The sequence below is a fragment of the Quercus lobata genome, chromosome 2, assembly GCF_001633185.2.
Source record: "Quercus lobata isolate SW786 chromosome 2, ValleyOak3.0 Primary Assembly, whole genome shotgun sequence".
Classification (NCBI taxonomy): domain Eukaryota; kingdom Viridiplantae; phylum Streptophyta; class Magnoliopsida; order Fagales; family Fagaceae; genus Quercus; species Quercus lobata.
This window is the reverse complement of record NC_044905.1, coordinates 83,947,536-83,965,129: the sequence shown is the minus strand read 5'-3', so window position 1 is coordinate 83,965,129 and position 17,594 is coordinate 83,947,536. Positions and strand designations below refer to the sequence as shown.

At 30.0% G+C, this 17,594-nt stretch overlaps 1 protein-coding gene across 1 annotated transcript; it reads right to left on the bottom strand.

Moving 5' to 3' along the window:
• Nucleotides 1-1,489: 1,489 nt before the first annotated feature.
• On the bottom strand, nt 1,490-15,213 carry LOC115976896. Its single transcript, XM_031098422.1, has 6 exons — nt 15,019-15,213; nt 9,635-9,693; nt 8,863-9,318; nt 6,013-6,135; nt 2,347-2,771; nt 1,490-2,197 (listed from the first exon to the last, which is right to left on the bottom strand). The coding sequence occupies exons 2-6, from the start codon at nt 9,663-9,665 to the stop codon at nt 1,622-1,624; spliced, it is 1,611 nt and encodes a 536-aa protein (XP_030954282.1). The 5' UTR covers nt 9,666-9,693; nt 15,019-15,213; the 3' UTR covers nt 1,490-1,621.
• Between the last annotated feature and the right edge of the window lie 2,381 nt (nt 15,214-17,594).

Genomic DNA, 17,594 nt, shown 5'->3' with positions numbered 1-17,594 from the left:
ACAATATTTTTACAAACTGTTAATGTTATTGGTTTTCATCTAGGCCCACTATTAGCATCATTTTTCATATACCAATAATCATTTACCATATTAGCAATCTGTAAAATTTGTTATAAAAAAAATTGTATCTCTAGCATTACTCTAATATTTTTTATAACTATTGGTATAAAGAGCTATAATTAGGACAATATTACTTTTGCATTTTCTCATCATTAACTTTTTTTTTTAACGCTCCGTAACAAAGTATGTAATCAGGTGTTATTTTTTAAAAGAAGTTTGTAAAAATTATTTTGTTGATAGACTTACTGGGTTTGAAATCAACTTAAAGAGAAAAAGGCCAAGCAGGTGGCTAGGACCGACTCAATAGGTAATACAATTAATGAAATCGTTTAAGATCTCCAAATAAAAGAAGGCCCCCACTTGTAAAATAAAAATTATATATATATATATATAATATTTATCTATATATTTCAATTAAAAATTTTTTAAATATTTTTATTAGTCAATAAAATGCATTAAAAAGATCCAATTTATCCTAAAATGCATAAAATTAAAAAAGGAAAAAACAAATGTCCAGCGGCTAAACTATGCGCAACTATGCTGCTGCACAGCACTGGACACTTGTGCACTGTACAGCAACGTAGCCCATAGTCATAGGAGATAGGACAACACGTTTCTGAATTTATCGAATATTATAAATGATCATACCAATTAATAATTTAATATGTTTCATATCAACTCATTTGTATTATAATGACACTAATTTATTGAATTATGTAATAAATTAATTTTTATTTATGCAGGTTTAGACTTTAAAGTGATCACAGCTTTAAAAAAATTGCAATAATCAGGTTCTATTATTCTATACTTTAAATTTTATTTTTAGTTAAATTATCATTTTTAATTATAAATTTTATTTTAATAGTTAAATTCAATATATATTATTTGATTAATATTTAAATATAAAAATATTCCCCTTAAAATTTTCGTCTAAATTCCCAAAGTTGTTAAGCCATCCGGCCCGTTTACATCACTAGTTTACATCACTAAAGTCTTACGACATTCCCCAAATCATGGCCTCGTTAAAAATAAAAGGGATGCATCTGCGCTGGCCTTAATTTAACACTGATGATTGTGGACGGTTGGTAATGAGACTCCCGGTCTCATCCATTCAGAATTATAGAACTGCTATTGAATGAGCTGAATGGAACTCAAAATAAGTCTTAAAATTGATCTAATCTCGTTTCAAAGTAGCTATAAAGGTTGCTGATTTTGTTATAGCGGTGGTTTTAGATACATGAAACTAAAATGATAATGATAGCCCACTTGAGTATTCACACATGCAGAGAACCATGGAAAGCTATAGAGTTTGATCTTTCTTTGTTATTATAACATCTAATGCACAGGGTGCAATTTCAAAACTAGTACAAGATAGCACACTGCAGATAATTTTACAAAACAATAATTCAAAAGATGCAATAGAAAAAAATTAAATTAAATGCAAAAGATAAGATGTATTTAACTACCTCCAGAGTTATAATACAAATCTATTCATAGTCATTCACATACGTAGAAAGGAAAGCAACAGAAAGATTGACAAGTAGCACTTCATTGGCCATTGCTAAAGTAGACGTCGATGTTTCCGAAACCGAAAGAAGGTAGATCGGACTATATCAACAAATAGGCGATACTTCAGCAACACGCAAATGATTGGCACACAAGCAAATAAACCAATGACAACCAAGATCAATGGCAATTCTTGATGATTATGATTATCTGACCAAAAGGATGCAGAAAATGCAACCATCATGGCGGCAATTGAGATGAAAAGTGAAGCCACTCCAATCATCAACCTAACTGGTAACCATACAAGAAAGTCATTGTATGAATAACGAGAGGTAAGGATGGATAAGAACATTACTAGGGATGTTGAAGAGCAAAATAATGCTATTGCACTTGAAACCGAAAAGACCCGAACAAGATTAGGACTATCCTTTAATCCATCAGCTTTTTCTCGAGGAAACATTATCAACCCAATTAGTATTGCAACCACCATAGAATACTCAGCTGTGCTCCTCATCCACTTCTCGCCCTCCTTCCTTAACTCCTCGTGGTTCTTCGCAAATAAAATATACGGTGTATCCCCCTTGTTATTTTTCATTTCTTTGAATGTAGGGCTTACAACCTTTTCCACCTCCTTCCATTACAAATCATAGGAAATATCACACGAGAGACTTGTTAGTCCAAAACTCTAAAAACTTTAGGTAGAAATTAAATCTGTGGAAACAAGAGTGAACATTCTATGAAATGGTTCAACACATACTAATCTAAGAATATAATTAGTACCTTGAACCATAATATTTCTTGTTGCATTTGAAGAGCTGCTCCTGATATAGCATTAAGCTTCTCTTGAGGTGCCAATCCTGCAGCTAAATGCAAAATGTTGCTTCCATCTTCTTCTATTCTATCTATTATTAGATCTCCAATTGAGCCTATCTCATTAAGTATATTGAAGATGCTTTCATGGCGCTTCTCAACAGCAATATGAAATATGCTTTTACTGTTTCTTGTTTTCCATAATAAATCAAAGTCAAAACGAATAAGTTTAACCAAGAACTCAGTGTTGCCTACTTCTACTGCATCAAACAGAACATGTGAAATCACTGAGGTTTCGTTCAAATTCTCAACGTCATCTCCGTAAGCTTGAAGACATATTTCAAATAGTTCATTGGCTTGAGATTGCTTCGAGTTTTCCTGTTTTAACTTCAACCCTGGAATTGACAGTGAAAAAAGCAAGTAGTCATACCTCAATGAGAAATAAATAATTAAAAGAATCGAATAGATCTAGAAAATAAGAGTGAAAGTGCTACTAGTGTTAGGTCCCATTCTAATCTTGTATGAATTAAGGATATTGTATCAATTAAGAAATTTAATCAATCTACATAAATATTGTCACTAAATTCACCAAGCAAAATATCAATCACACAAAAACATATTAATTTATGTGAAAAATTATTTTTCCTTAAAAGAAAAACTGCCAGAAAAACTCTAAATAAATCCACTATTATAAAATCAATATCTTCTTAAGTTTTATGCCTAACTTAAGATCCACACAAAAAACTTAAGATCCACCCAAAATACAATAATATCATCTCTCTAGACAATTATACAAACTCACCTAAAATATTTATCAAGCTAAGATATCAATTACACAAAAACACAAAGATTTACTTAAAATATATTTTCTCTTTAAAAGGAAAAAGTTATCGAAAAAAAAAAAAAAAAAATCTAAATAAAGCTACTATTATAAAATCAATTACAATATCTTCTCAACTGTCTTCTACTTACTTTCATACATTTTATCAAGGAAATAAAACTTACTTTCATATCCCATAAAAAAAAATAAGTTACTTTCATACATGACGCAATATTAAACAAATGCCTGGCTTTTTGTTTAATTAATTTTGTTGATGTTTTGTTTCATATATGGGTATTAGAAACTTCACGTGTCAACCCGTACATGAATAACAAACAGCCCTCGCGTGTGAGCCCTTCTTTCAACACAACATCTAACATCTTCATTCCAGCCCACAAAAAAAAAAAAAAAAAAAACGTCTGACAACTTGAGAAAACAAACAAACAAAAAAAAAAAAAAAAAGCAAAGTGACAGAAAGCAGTGAAATGTTACTCAAGTCATTTGGGGCTAGCACGGAGAGAACGAAAAATGAAATTAAATGATAAAAGAAGAAGAAGCAACAGCGGCAGGGACCCGTTGAACTCACCTTTCACTGCACATGTATGAACTATTTCTTGAAATAGTTATTGTATTACACTTAAATTTGCTTCTATATACATTCCTTTTTCGTCAAATCTTTATTTTCGTGCCCAAACAGAAGTCTTTCATTTCCAGTTTGGTTATTCAATCTACTTTTTGAAGATTTGCTTTCTAAGAAAACCGCCACTGTTATCAATTTTGACAGCTTTCTTTGGCTGTTAATCAGAAATCATCACTTACGTGTCCAATATCTTCATATTCTCTCTATGTTTTGAGTTTTATTTTTTATTTTTTAAGAAAATAATTAAACTGCATACTTTAGAGAGATTTCTTTGAAAAAATAAAATGATATACAAATTACAAAGGAAGAATTAGGCTGAACTTACCTTTGAATTTGATTGATTAACTATTCTGCCAGGAAACCCAAAGGCGATTGATCCTGGAACTCTTCAGCTTTTTTTTTTTTTTTTTTTTTTTTTCATGAAAGGAAGGGGGAAAATGGAGTTTTTAATAGAGAAAATGACAGTTGAAAACCAAATAATATAAACGGGTTAAGTGGTGTTGCATGTATTTGTTTTAAATGTTGCAATTGCGTACAGATACTAATGTTTTTGTTTTAAACTTTGCAATTGCGTACAAATACTTATGATTTTTTTTTTTTTTTTTTTTTTTGAGATAGAATTTAACTCTAGCTTAATATAAGTGCGTGTATGTATGAAACTCTCTCCTAGAAACTTAAATCTTGACCCTTACCTCTACACTCCACAAACACTTATACTTGTAGAAAGTGACAATCATGTCAAGGGTGCACAATAGTAACGTACAAATACACATGTTGGTTGGGCCTAAATTGGTACATTTGATATCCCAAGTGCCATAATAGGAATGAATTGTGGATTAGATTTCTGCAATATATATATTTAGGCAAAGTTTAGAGTAAAACCAATTAGATTTTTATATCAAGTGAATTATTAAGTGTAAAAATTGAATAATCCAAATTAAATTATATTCTAAATTGAATTTCAATTAAAGTCCAATTTTTCGCCACATGTCCATCTTTTTCTTTTAATTTTTTTTATGGCTAGTGAATTATTGGATGCAAAAACCGAAGAGTCTAAATCAAATTAAATTCTAAATAATATATATTGTAGGGGCCAGTTAATTAGGAAGTATTGTTAAAGCAGTATTAACTGGGCCTATGGCCTCATCCGAGGACGTTAAACCATCCGAGGAGGCCCAAATAAGGTTATGAGGAGAATAGAATAAAGAGATGAGTAGAGACAATGTGAGATGGGTCCAATAAGCGTCTGAGGACAAAAGCCTTCTTAGTAACATGTGTCTGAGGTAAATCTGAGTGCCATATCATCACGGACTTACTTCGGAGTTACATCACAACTAAGGGTGAGACATTGGACCAGGGATAAGAAAAGAAAGGTAAACAAATATCTTTAAAAGCTGCTACCTCTGCATTAAATGCCTCTCAACCAACTCTCTGACCGCATTAAGGTGGAAGTGATACTTGAACAGTAATCAAACAGCCTTACAGCTACTAGTTGATGGTTCTGGGAGGTGCTGAATGGGACAAGAAGGAGTCCTCCGAATCTAACCTACACGTGTGTGGTAAGGATGACACCAAGATTGTAGTATATAACATGGAAAGATGTACTGAGAAAGGGGGAGAAAAAAATAAAGGATAAAGACTGAAACTCTTGTACAATTTTATTTTTGAACGAAACCATATGATACGAACTACTTAATCTGTTCCGAGGATAGATTTTTGAATCTTACTTATGTCAAACTGTCTTGAACCGTTAAATCTAATCGTTTTTCTTCTGGGATAGATTTAGTTCTTCTATTCACGCTCTATAAATTTATTGTTTGGGCCGTTAGGGTTTGAGCCCAATCCGGTTTTAGGACCAATCCAATTTCAGTTCTTACATATATATAATGAAAAACCATTATATATTTTAGAAATGTATAGTTTAAAAAAAGTATAAACTAATACTATGTATAATTTGAATATCTTTTCCAAAAAAATATATAATTTGAACTGTATAATTGTGATTGATTTTAATTTTACCCATGCAAATGTACGGGACTACACACTAATTATATATAGTATATAATTAATTAATCAATTTGGATAATTAATTAATTTAACTATAGTCATATGTCTAAGAATTTCAGTCAAAATAACTCACATGATAAAAAATTAAAAAAAAAATTTAAAAACTCACATGGTCGAATTTCACTAACAAATGCGGAAGGATCGTGAGCTAACACATGCAATGCAGTTTCTCCATCCGAGTTTCCAGCGGCAGCTAAATTAGAGTTGTCCTCCAGCATTTGCAATGCTACTCCTGCATTATTTTACACCAAAACCAAAAATTCCAAGTAAAAATATTCATTGATGAAATTCTTTTTCTTCTCCGTGTGTTGTAGTATTTAGTTATGTTTTATTGATAAAATAAAATTAAAAAAATATTGAGAAGGAGCATGTTGAATATTTCTTTCATGAAAGATAACTAAGAAAAGCATTACATAAGCATATGACAAAAGACAGAAAACAGTTTCTTTTGACAACTTTTTTCTCCTCATGCACTAGATTTCACCTAACTGGTGTTGGCCGGACATTGGAACTTTTGTTTAGAGATTAGACAGCAGCGCTCAAGCATATAGGCAACTTATGGGCTAAGAGCATCTCCATCCGGTTTTCATATCTCATCTTATTTTACCATTTTAAAAAACTATTTTATCAATTATATCATACAATTTTACAATACCTCCAGCATCCCAAACTTTTATTTTCCTATATATTCTACTTATTAAAATAATATATCTACACAATAAAATAATATATCCTCCAATCACCATGATTTATTCTTTCTTTCTCATTCTTTATGTTCAACAACCACAAATTTTACAAAAAACACCATCACCACATGCCCACCACCGCCCACCGCCGCTACACTACACACACCTGACACCACCACCACCTCCAGCAACCCATAATCTACCAAAAATAAAAAAAAAAATAAAAAAAAAAACCCCAGACCATCAAACACCAAACACCACAACCCAAGAACATTATTTATTCTTTCTCTCTCTTTCTTTCTATTCAAGAACCACAATCACCACCACCGTTGCACACCACCACCACCACCAGTAACCCATAATCTACCTTCAACACCAAAAATAAAAAAAATAAAAAACATAGCAACCCACGGTCAAAAACCAGACCCACCACCGCCGAAGCTTGAAGGAAGCAGATTCGCCGTTGGGAAGCTTGAAGGAAGTTGATTTTGTTAACCCACGCGGAGAAGGAAAAATGAAAGAGAGAGAGAGTTGCCGGAGAAGGAAAAAAGCGAAGACCCACCCACCATCGATCTAGAAACCCACCGCCGATCTAGAGACCCAACGCCGATCTAGAGAGTTGCTGGAGAGAGTGAAGATATTGAGAAGAATCCGAGAGCAAGAAGAAGAGAGAGCAAAAAGAAAGAGAGAGAAGGAGGAGAGAGAAAAGAAAGAGAAAAAATGAGAGAGGAGAGAGAAATTGCCGGGTTAAATTGAGAGAGGAGAGATAAATGAGAGTATTAAAAAAAAAAAAATTATGTAATTCAGCTACAGTACCATCTTACATTTGAGATGGTACTGTAGCTATATCTCAAAATAAATTTGGCCTTTTAGCATTTGGCCTTCCCATTGTTGAGTAGTTTTGGGGCTTAAATGCCAAATGTTCCTAACATTTGGCATATACAAGCCCCACTGCTGATGCTCTAAGGTTCTAAATAAAAGACCGCCCTCATTTAACTAATATTATATAATATATTTATCTATATATTTTAAATAAGAAAAAAAATTCTAACTCACTTTATTGGTCAATAGAATACATTAAAAAGGTCCTACTATATCCCAAAACATAAAAGATAAAAGGAAAAAACAAAAATAGTCAAAATATGACTAACAAAATTAAATCTAAATTAATAGGAGACAAATATATTAACTTATTCTTGAAATCTACTAAAATCAAAATTAATACTAGACATATTTATTAATAAATCCAACGTAAATATATAGAAATATGCTATAACTTACTCACTAACCTGCTGACATACGAATTCACTTTTCACTTCTTTTATTTTTAAAGACTAACAATAGTGAATAGTCTTAGATTAGTGTCTTTTGCTTTATCATGTCAACTTATTTGTATTATAGGGATACTAATTTGCTGAACTATATCATAAATCAATTTTATTTGTACTGATTTAGAATATAAAGTGGTCACAACATGAGAAAAGTTGCAATATTACTTTTGATAAACCATGTTTCATTATTCCATACTTTGAATTTGATTTTTAGTTAAATTATAATTTTTAATTATCAATTGTATTTTATTTATTTATAAATATTTATTCATTATAAATGTCTACTAGAAAATAACTATCTGGATATGAAAACTTCAACCAAAAAAAAAAAAAAAAAAAAAGAAGTTAAAAAACAAATTGAATTTCAAAAAGGAATCTCAAAAAAAAAAATATATATATATATATATATATATATATTAAAAAAAAAGGCCTCAATTAAATTTTTCACATTAAGCCTCCAAAGTTCTTGAGCTAGCTTGTTAGAGAGGCATAATTTATCTCAATCAGATAAAATTCTATTATGAAGAATCTCATTAACAATACAACAATTTATTTGATACTGTAGTTTCAAGCAAAAAGAAAAAAGAAAAAAGGATGGCATAGTAAAGTTCAACAAAACTAAAAATTTAAGCATTGAGGTGAAGATGACCGATCAGTATATAAATCAGTACCAAAATCTACAGTCCATCAATACTTTGATACCACATTTAGAAAATGAGTGAAATTGTGTAACTTTTCCTCATTTAAAAATTAAATGAACGGTTTAGATTGTGTTAATTTAACAATACCATTTTCAATGTTTAAACCATGCTTAATGTTTTGAACTTCAAATTTCTAGAATGAAAAAAATCAAACCGTTAGTATTATGATCCCCCTCCCAAAAAAACAAAAAACAAAAAACAAAAAACAAAAAACAAAAACATTATGATTACTTATGCTTACCATATAAGCCACTCTTAACACATGCGATAAATAGTTTAGCCTGTTCTTTGTCATCCCACTCGCGAACTCTCTCTTTGGTCTGAGAATAAAGATAATTCGTCATTTGTCCGTGTCCTAAGGAAGCAGCCATATAGAGTGGCTTTATCCCACTACCGAGGTTTGGCAGCTGATGATTTTTCTCCAGCATCGCCATGGCAATATTCACATTTCCAGTTGCAGCAGCATAGGTCAAGGCAGTATTCCCAACAGTGTTTTCAGCTATTAGGTTGTCTTTAATCATCGTCTTCAATAAATTCCTTACAAATTCTTCTTGGTTTGCTGCAGCAGCAATATGAAGAGTGGTTTCTCCTTTCTTTGTAATTTTTCTCTGAATTTTTTGTATGTCCTTGATAGATTTCCAGTCACCATTTAGTGCAGCCCGATAAAGCCTCCCACGCTCTATACTGACTGCTTCATCTGTAAGATGAAATTCTTCTCATTAATTAGTAAAAATCGTAGTGCAACTATTTCATGGAATGAAAAATATTGTTTCACACTAATTTGTATTCACTGATTACATATCTACAATTGATGCGTGAATGTCTACAATTTAACACATAAAAGTGGACATGAAAGAAAAAAAAGAAGAAGTGAAGAATCATATATATATATATATATATATATATATATATATGAATGCTAACTTTGGTGATATCTTAGTCAGACATATCCATTTTTTTAAGAACTCATTGAATGCCCACACTATTAACCAATGGGAAAGTTAAAAATTTACCGTCGTTTGAATTGAAATCCTTTGTTGCCATTTCAACTTATTGATTGGCTTCTGTGTACCTGAAAAGGAAGATTTCAGTATTACATATAAATTGTGTGATGCATGAAGAAATCTGTGCAAGTTCTTTCCATAAGCCAAATTAGCTCGACAAGCACAAAGAGATATTGATTTTTGGGCTATGTTTAGTTCAAACAGGTGTATTACACATACTGTGTATTTTATAAACTAAAATCGTGCCTTTAAGTGACTGAAAAAGTCACGATTTCATTTTATATAGTCACAATTTCAATTTATAAAATACACAAAGTGTGTACGCACTAATATTTATCCTTGATTTTTTTGTCCCAAATGACAAACCTATTATTATAATTAGTCACAGACTCACATGATGCTTGAGAATAAATAATTATTTTATAATTGTAATATAATGTATAATTTGTTCTCTAAAATTGTTAAAGATAATTTTTTCTCTCTAAAATTTAAACAATTTCTAAAATTATTTTTTTCATCCTTCTATCTCTACAAATATATCATTATATTGTTTTGGTGTGTTTGATTAATATTATTCCTTTATAAGGTATCCATATTCTTTGAAATTATGTTATAGTTTTTTTTATCCCCCTTTTTTTGTAACAACTAAATTGATTTTTTTGTCCCAAATGACAAACCTATTATTATAATTAGTCGCAGACTCACAAGATGCATGAGAATAAATAATTATTTTATAATTGTAATATAATGTATAATTTGTTCTCTAAAGTTGTTAAAGATAATTTTTTCTCTCTAAAATTTAAACGATTTCTAAAATTATTTTTTTCATCCTTCTATCTCTACAAATATATCATTATATTGTTTTGGTGTGTTTGATTAATACTATTCCTTTATAAGGTATCCATATTCTTTGAAATTATGTTATAGTTTTTTTTTCCCCCCTTTTTTTGTACAACTAAATGTTTTAAGTTTCAAATAAATTATTCAAATTATTTATTCTCTCAAAGGAGATTATTGTAATTATCAAAACTCATAACAAACTTATACTGAATATGTATAATTTATTCTCAAAATTTGATTTTTGATAATTTGTTCTCCCTCAAAATTGAACAATTTCAAAAAGTAATTTTCATCACTTTTTTTTTTACGAATATATAATTTTATTATTTTTAATGTCTATGATTAATATTATTCCTTTTTGAAATAGTCCATATTCTTCTAACTATTATTATTATGCATTATATTTTCCTAATTTTTTTTTTTTTTGGTACAACTAAAATTTTTAATTTTCAAAGTTATTATTTAAATTCTCATTCTCTTAAGGAAATTATTATGATAACCAAAACTTATCATATAATTACAATTAATATTACTCAAACAACTGATAGTAATCTTAACTCAAACTTGTCTTTGCCCATTCTTAAGTAATACCCCAAATTGGACCGAAGTAAACAAAAATAGATTGTTCCCATTCTTAAGTAAGTACTCCAAATGGACCGAAGTGAACTCAAATAGACCAAATGGACAGAATGGACCAAATTGTACACAATAGACCAAATTAGACAGATATGGACCAAATAGACTAAATTGGACCTAATATACTAAAGTGCACTGAATGGACCAAATTGACTGAAATGGACTGAAATGGATAGTATGGACCAAAGTGGACTGAATTGGAGGGAAGTGGACTAGATGAAACAAATTGGACCAAAATGGACCGATGTAGACTGAATGGACTTTGACTGAATTGGACTAAATAGCCAAGTGAACTGAATGGACTGAATAGGTTGAAGGTCGTCAATGTAGACCGAATTGGACCGAAGTAGATTGAATTGAACCAATGTGGGCCAAAGTAGATTGAACTAAACTGAATAGACCAAAATGGACCGAATGCTGATCTATAATTAGGATAGCCAAGATTTTGTCTTGATATAAATTCAAATTCTTACCTCCAAAATAACTAAGAATGAAATCAAACCAAAACTGAGAGAGAGAGAGACTACTTGTGATGAGAAATTAAAATATACAACAAAACATATGAACCTAAAATAGAGTTTAAAAATCACAATGATTCATTAACTTAAAATAGAGTTGCAAAAAAGAATAAAAAATCAAGAGAGAGAAAGTAGCAACTTTTTCAAGAGAGAATATGAGAGAGAATAAGACGAGAAGAAAAATTGTAAAAATAAAAAATATAGTAACAAACACCAAATTATCCAAATCATGTTATGAAATAAAGTAACATCATATTTTTATATATTATCTTTATAATGCAATAGGATAACATTTATGAAATCAAAGAGAAGAAAAAAAAAATAACAATTTAAAAACACAAAACTTAGGCCTTGTTTGGTTTAAAAAAATGGTCACTCATCATTCAGTTTTCATCACCCATCACTCATCACTCAGTTTTCATCACTCATCACTTATTACTTATCACTCATCACTTAAAACACCCCATCCTGTTTGGCACCATCACTCACTTATCATCACTCAATATTTTTCAATTATTTGTGGGCCCCATACTTGTACCTTGTGTAGTTTTTACTCTTTTTTTTTTTTTCCTTCAACCCCCAGTAGATAAATTCACTGAACCCAGTGAGAAAAAAAAATAATTAAAAAAAAAAAAAACCAAACTCACTGAACCCAGAAAAAAAAAAAAAAAAAAAAAAAAAAAAAAAAAAAAAAAAAGAGTCAAAGGTCAAAAGTTGCGGCTGTGGGTCCCTCCATGTGTGTATAATTACAAAAATGTCATTGAGTTATGAGTTATGAAAATTGAAAACAGCTAAAATGTGTTTTCAGTTTCCATAACTCATAACTCAAAAATCAAAGAATTGAGTGATGGAAACTGAGTCATGGATCATGAGTGATGGTGTCCAAACAAAAAAAAATTTCGTGGGTCCCACAAATTTTGGATGATGAGTGATGAAAACAAAATCATATCACTCAAAACTCACTCATCCAAACAACACCTTAATCACATCAATCAAAAGTAGAGTTCCAAATAATAATAAAAAAATCATCAACAAAGTAGAGATGCAAGAAAAATAAAAGTTCCACCAAAGAATGAAAAAAAAAAATTTGAGAGAGAGATTTAGAAAAATAACTTTTTTGTGTAAGAAAACTATGCATAGAATAAGAGTGAGAATTTTAAATTTATAGTGGGATTATGGGAAAAAGAAAAACCCAAAATAAAAGAAAATAAAGGAATAAAGGAAAAGTGATATTAATGTAAATAGTAGTGGGAAGATGAAAAAGTAAAAGGGATGAGAAAAAATAGGAGAAAATGTAACAATAAGTTGGAAAATTAATACAAGAAAAAAGAGTTAAAAATAAGGGAGAGTGTATTTGAAATAGGTGGATGATATGGCATCTAATATAACTCAACAGAAACGTTACTACAATAAATACTACACTTTAACTTCTTGAAAATGGCCAAATACCACTATTTTCAAAAATTTGTAGTAATTAAGCACTATTTCGGAACTAAACAGGAATCTACCACTTTTTATGTACTCAAGCTCACTAAACTACCATTTAGTTCCGAAACAATGCTTAATTGCTACAAATTTCTAAAAATTGTGGTAATTGACCATTTTCACCCTTTAACTTTTAAATATATAGATATAGATGATTTCTACTTTTGCGCAACCAGAATTTTAATCTTTCTTTTTCTTCTTTTCTTAATTTTGTGAAAGGCTTTCGGGCCTTTTGTTTTTCGAAATGTTTGTCAAAATAAAACTGTCTGAAATTTAATTGAAGAAATAGCGTTTTTGATGTTGATGTGGGGTTTTAAAGATAAAATAAATAAATAAATAATGGTGCATCTAGATCTCGTAGGCAAGAGACAAAAAGAATTAAATAGATCTCTATTGAGAGAGCATCCCATATTTTTTAGATTAGTATTGGCATTTAATTTTAGTGGTGTGTGTTTGATTATTAGGTTTTCAAGTGTTTTTTTTTAAGAGAAGCTTGAGTCTTAAGTGGAATAATAAGTTAATATTCACAATTTTTTTTCCTCCTAACAACTGAAGATGGTTTCTCAAAAAAAAAAAAAAAAAAAAAAAAAAAAAAAAAAAAAAAAAAAAAAAAAACTGAAGATGGCAGATTGTAAATAGGAGACAATAAAGTGGATTGTACAAAAAGTTGTAGAAAAAGGTTATGTCTATAGTTTTTTTTTTTAAATATCAAAGTAGGTGACTTGCAATGCAAAGTAAATGAAATTTTAGGAAGATTAGTGTATCTACTTTGTCATCTGTTATAGAATTATTTTTTAAAAGTTTAGTTTGTTATGACATGAAAAAAATATATTTTATTCCCAAACACTTTTTTTGAATTTTTTTTTTCTATTTTTCTCAAAAAAAAAAATAAATAAAATAAAAACTCAAATGGTTAAACCATGAATGTTCTAAAGCAACACGAATATTAATTCAACAAGTCTTTTACAACCACACCATTTACCACAACTTAATGATGTGATCAACTATGAATAATGGACAAACACTTTCAAATAAACTCACCACTTTTTCTTTACCACTCATAGTTGATCATATCATAATTGTGGAAAATATAATGACCCAAGAAAAAAAATGTAAATCACATTTGCATTGTACTCCAAAAAAACTAGACACAATTTAGGTTCGTTGTCCTGGTTAATAAAACTCATGTCAACCAAGTCCAATGTGGAACACCTCCCACTCACACAATATCCAATCAAATTTGGGATATCACACAAATTTGATATTGTCCGCTTTCACAAATGATACAATAGGGCACAGACCCTTTTTTTTTTCTTTTTTTCATAACTAATAACATAACATATTCTAATTGGTGAATAATAAAAATGGTATAATTGGTGTATCACTGTATCTTAATAAAGTGATGTCACTGTATCCACAACAATTGTATCTCTAACATTAATTACTCAAATCAAAAAGTTATTTTATACTATATTATTATGTTCATATTTTGTTAATATAAACTAAACAGATGGTCGTATATTTCTTATTTTATGTCTATCATTTTGTTTATATTTTATTATTTTTTATATTGCATTGAATTTTAGAATATTTTTTATTCTTAAATAAGGTGGAATTTTTTTCTAAACTTTGGCTCCCAAAAAAAATTAAATTCTCGTCCTGTCCTTTTACCAATAGTATTGATGAAAGCATTGAGTTCAATATTCTCTATAAACTGCTTATGTTTGTACCTGATTAACAAATGTATACTGAAACAAGGTGTCTGCGTGCGAAACAGTAAAAACCAAAAACACCAAGATGGTATAGTGCTAACAAACCGTCCATATTTTCGTCCAACAAAATAACAAAATATGAAAGGCGAATGACATCAGGAAGAACAAAAGAATTGAATGCATGCATAGATGTTATGTATACCTGAAGAGTGATTTATGTTCAAGTGGATTAAGGAGCTTTCCTCAATATAGAGACCACCAAATGTTAATACTTGAACGCAACTCCTCTACACTTGATGTTTGGAAGTGATTGTTGAAGAGAAGAAAAGAAATGAAATGAAGGATGATTCCGATGCCCTCTTTAGTCAAGTAGTCAAAAGTTATTGATAATTGCAACATTTGTTTGTATGTCATTTGGAAAGGAATTGTGCCCTTTGATGGATAATTGAGATAAAAGTAAGGACACTGTTTTTCGTCCTTTCCTTGTTGGCACTGTCGAAACAATGTGTAGTCTAGTCATCTGGAAAGATAACTTGTCAAATCCTTATCGCTGTTGGAAGGAAGCTTCTTGGTCTTATGAGAAAGTCTAGTGCCACAGAAAAATGCACAACTTATGTCACAACTCGCCACATGGCGAGTTGTGGCATAAGTTGTGCATTGTGGTTGTGACACTAGACTTTCTCTGGTCTTATTGAGATTCGAGATAAGGTACTCACCATTTGGAACCACGATTCGAGATTTGGATATTTGCTTGAATATGTTTAAATGTTTTTTTAAAAGGCAAATGTTAATCAGCACGGGTGTGGTGCTAGTTAAAGATGTACTTTTTGTATAAAAAGCTGTAAAAAGTTATAAAAATATGTAAAAAATAGTATAAAGCTGTAAAAAGTTATAGAAGAGGACAATGAAAACTGTATAACAAAAAGTAAAAAAAGTTATTGTTAATGGGGACGTTTATACGTTAGCTTTTGGTTTTAAATTTATGGCTAAAGTGGAAAGAATACTTAGTGTGTGTGTGGTATATTTATTTAAAAATTAAAAATATATATAAGTAAAAAAATATGTAAAAATATATATAATATTGTTTAAAAATTAAAAACATATATTTAAATGAGCATGTCAAATAAGACCTACCTTTGTAATATTTGGAAAAACAATCCTGCTGTATGTGTAGCGTTAAGTGACACATGATTGACAGATGAACAGCATGGAGAGTCTTATGACTAAATATTGGTTATGTAAGAATTTATTTATTACGTCTTCTGTTCAAAGTCTATTAACAGAGTGAGAGAAAGAGGAAAAAAATGGACAATTTGCTGAATTTGTGAGAAAGAAAAAGAAAAACGAAAGAGAAGAAAATCACGTGACCAAAAGTTTCTATTTTGGTAATGATATCGTTTTGACTGAAGAATGTAGAATTGATAAATTAAAAATTGGCAAAAGTACAAAAGTAAAAAGATAGGGTCCTAAGCCACAACAGGCCTATTCGCCTACGCTACAGGACAAGAAGCAGGCTAAACACTGCCACAAACAGAAGACATGACTAAAGGAAATGATATTGTTGAAATAGGAGAGACGTGAGAAAAAAAAATTGTTTGATTTTGGCAATGGTGTTGCTAAAAAATGAGAGAGGAGAGAGAAAAAAATTTGTTTGCATGTGGGCAAAATTGGTGGAAGAGATAAGAGAGAAAAAAAAAAATTTTATCTCTTTGTTTTACTTGAATTTTTTTAATCTTTCAAAAATTTATCCCACTCTTCTATAGCACACATATAGAAAGACATTGAGTGGGGTTAGGTAATTAACTTATTATCTCAAGTTTCTCATAAAACAATAAAAAAAAAAACTTATTATCTAAAAAAAATCTATATATCTATATATATAAAATAATAGGTGAAACTAAAAAAAAGTCAAATTAAAATTTTAAATTAGAATTTTAATTTTATGCTAAATATCTTATATAAGCTTTTGAATTTTTGTGCTAAGTGAGTTATTATATCAATTAAATTTTCTTAATATTGTTGCTAAATGCAAAAACTAAAGAGATTTTTTTTTTTTTTTTTTTTTTTATGGGAAAAACTAAAGAGATTATAATAAGAACTTGGTTGGGGTTCAATGTGTTCAGCCATTAGAATGGCAACATGTAACTATTTTTATAGGGATGAAATGCACTGAGTTTACTATTCAATTAAAAAAAAAAAAAAAAAAGGACGAGAGATACTGTTCAATTAAAAAAAAAAAGAACAAGAGATAGAGGGAGAGTGAAGGTCCATAAGGCAGAGAGAAAGAAAGAAATCTGAATGGCATCATCGTTGAGATAGCCTTCTATCAAAGCTCTGATTAAGATGTAGAAACAATTGAAACTCTAGTGGCGAGAACTTCACACTGAGAATTGAGAAGGGGTATTCTCTTTACTGGCCGGCCACAATGCCGTTCATCTTTCATTCTTCTCCTAACTTTTTTTGAAAAAAAAAAAAAAGGCTCAAATTCAAACTCAAACTCAAACTCACTCAAATTGAAATTTAATACTTAACAAGAAAAGAAGAAGGATGATCACTCCCCAGTTTTTTAAGGAAGAAGGGGGAGGGATTTGGAGGGGTTTCAACTACCTCCAACCCCTCATTTTTAATTCCCTCAAATTGGAGAGATTTGGAAGGAGTGTAAATCACATAAATTATTAAAAATATAAATTACCTAATTTGCCCTTGATATATTAACAAAATTACAAGAAGAATTTGTTTGTTTCCCTAGAAAATTTGAGGTTAATGAAGCAATTTCTC